This window comes from Nicotiana attenuata, chromosome 6 (assembly GCF_001879085.1).
Source record: "Nicotiana attenuata strain UT chromosome 6, NIATTr2, whole genome shotgun sequence".
Lineage (NCBI taxonomy): Eukaryota > Viridiplantae > Streptophyta > Magnoliopsida > Solanales > Solanaceae > Nicotiana > Nicotiana attenuata.
The window spans coordinates 18,868,257-18,871,399 of NC_031994.1; the positions used below are offsets into that span (position 1 = coordinate 18,868,257).

The 3,143-nt window shown below is 38.2% G+C and overlaps 1 protein-coding gene across 1 annotated transcript; it reads right to left on the bottom strand.

The window, feature by feature from the left end:
* LOC109226669 (peptide-N4-(N-acetyl-beta-glucosaminyl)asparagine amidase A-like) lies at nt 335–2,587 on the bottom strand. The gene has a single exon (XM_019391494.1). It carries the CDS (start codon nt 2,547–2,549, stop codon nt 684–686), a length of 1,866 nt encoding a protein of 621 aa, XP_019247039.1. The 5' UTR covers nt 2,550–2,587; the 3' UTR covers nt 335–683.

Here is a 3,143-nt window from a genome sequence, read left to right on the forward strand (position 1 = left end):
ATTCAGGAATATATGTATATAGAAACTTCCATATAAGTTGTGCTACATAAAGTCCCATAAACCCCCACTGTTTCTTCCCCTTTTCTCCTTGAAGGTGGACTTAACCAAAAAAGAAGGCGGACTTAGAGCCCGTTTGGATTGGCTTAAAAAAAGTAACTTTTTAGCAGAAATAGTTTTTAAGCCAAAAAGCAATAAGCTGGGCAACCCCAACCAAACACTGAAAAAAGCTAGAGCTTAAACTACTTTGGCTAGCTTAAAAGTCAATCCAAACACCCTCTTAACCCCAATCAAATGAAGTGGGAAACACCGAAACAGAGACTAAAAAAAACATAAATAGGCAAAATAAAATTTCGCAGAAAATAATTGTTAGCAAGCCAGCAAAGCAATACATGTAATGTCACTTAGGTATCATTCTCGTTGGAAAATACCATGACTGACAAGGTTCTAGTTCACTTTAATTTTGGAAAATGGTGCAACACAAATGCCAAGGTCATGCTATCAGTTGAAACTATTCTCTTATTGCACACAGAAAAAATTTGAACAAATACAAGAATAGAAGAGGCACTGCAGTGGTAGTGCCTTTTGATCATAATTAGAAGACCGTGACAGTTGCTAATTTCTTCGACAGCAGTCCTCATAGAGGATCGGATTTGCAGTGGCGAAGACAATGAAATAGAGCGAGGTCAGACACCATGTTTAACATCACCAAAATGAGATGCCAGAAAAACCCTTCGAGCAGGTACAGACCAAAATTTGCCGAAGCTGAAAGGCCACCGAGACGAAGTGCTTCTGGGGCAATTATCGCTGACTTTATCATACTGTATTGTGTAATTTGAGCTGCTTATGTTCCTGGAGTAGCAGCATGAATCGTCTTTATATTTGTAGACTTGTTGGGTACTCCCAAGCCCACTAACCACCAACCGGCCCTTTACAAGCATGTAGCCCTGTGCATTTTGCATATTTTCCGTGAAGCTGGAAAAGGATCCAAACTCGGAAGATTTTACCCTCTTATCATCAAATCCCAGTGTAATATTTGAGATAGAGGCATAGCTATCATCTCCTTTGTCTACATTGTCGGTATACAAGAAAAGCAGAAACTTTTTAAAAGAATCAAGAGACTGGACAGACGAAGATGGCATCATGACATCGACAGTATCATTGAAATAAATAATCTGATCCACAATTTGCAAGTTTCCTTCATTTCCCATCACCATATAGTTACCATAACTTAAACTTTGAGCTGACTTAGTAGTGATATTCCCATAGGATGACTTTACCCATCCTGTCAATGTGATCGACCTACTAGCATTTGTGAGGAAAGATCCATCAATGCCTGTAAAATTGGTCACAAGAGAAAAGGAAAGGGGAAGACCGCTGTATTCCAATAACTTCCCTTCTGTCTTTATACTCTTTTCGTCCAACCAAAGATGCAAATTTGCGTCAATATACCACACGTTAAGAGCATCCGTGACACTGAATGAGATCTTATGGGTGTGTCCATCTAAAATCTTTCCTAACAATGGCGTAATTTCAATGTCATACGAAGGAAGATCAAACGAGCCGATTCCACTTATTGGTCTCCACAAGAGGGGATTGACACCCCCAGTATAGATCACGGTGAAAGGCCAAACTGCACCAACTATCATATCATCCACACTAACTACTACTTCCCTAAAAGCTCCATTCCCTGGCGTACCACTAAGATTATTCGCAGTAATGTAATCATTCGGCGGATTACTATACCAAAACTCATCATTCTCATGAAATGAAACATAAACTTCCAGTACAGCCCTATAAGCATTTTGGGGAATTTTTAACTCCTTTGACAGAACATCGGTAGAATTCTCAACCTCAAACCACAAACCATCATTTAAAGGCAGATTTCTTGAAATGGGTAAGATCAAATCAGCCCCAGAATCAAATGGTTTATAAGAGTAAACCAAATTCATCTCATTATCACTATGTTTTTCTTCAGCAGGATAAAAGTGAATAAAAAGTTTCACATTGTAAACACCAGTATAAGTACTATCAACTAAGTTCCCAATATAAACAGCAAGAGTTTGATTTGTCATAAGCAAAGAGTAATACCTTGTAATATCCTTCTTAACAGTCCAAATAATCCCATTAGCCCTTGGCTCAGCAGTACAACTCCTGAAAATCTCAACCCCACTAAGCCAAACACCAAAAATTCTATCAAATTGCCTGCCTTTACATGTTGCTTTCCATTCCAGTACAATCTTGGAAAATTTCTGAGATGGGCAATTAGAAGGGGGTGTGTAGTTAGCAAGAACAGGGGGTTTTCCATATGTGTAACCAAAGTCATGTTGAAGGACTAGATACGAGCAAGGTTTGGTTTTGGGCAGATTTATGGGTTTGGTGACCTCAAAATAGGTTGTTGGGGTGGCATTCTTGGAAGAAGAAGAAGAAGAGTCTAGCTGGGAAATGAGTTGTGATCTAAAGAGAGATGTACTACTGTGGAGAGTTGCGGTGGAAAAGAGGGGTTGTTGGAGTAGAGAGAAAAAAACCAAGAAGAGGAAAGAGAAAGCCATGAAAAGTAGCTCTGTTAGCTCTGCTGGTTAATTACAAGGAAAAGGGTCAAAAATGTACTATTGTTTATTATTTACATACGACATCCGTTAAACTTTTCGTCTATTCTTGTCCCTACCGTTAATGAAGTTTTAAAAATTACCCCTAACCCTAACGTTTTGACACTGTGGTAACTGACCCCTCAATTTTTTCCATGTCAGCTGCCAAGTCATTAATTAATCACACCAAGTTAAAACCCCACAGACTCCATTTCAGTTGAGCTCAACGAATAACAAGAGCCTTCACCACCGACATCATTGCCGTCTCTCCAACCAACGTTACAACCAAACAATCCCAAATCGGATTCAAGTAACTTCATATTCCCAGAAAACAGCAACAATTATTGTTCTCATTTTTTTTTTTCACAAGGACTTTTCCAGATTTTGAAGAACTTGAAGAGTTCTTCAACTGTTTTCACTATTTAGAAATGGACTTTTCAAGTTTTCTTCTCTTAAATCTTGATGAAATAAGTGTTAAACTCCGAATCTAACACAAATAAATGATTTTTAGAAGATTTAAACAATAAATCATTGAACATCTATTAAATATTCAGATCT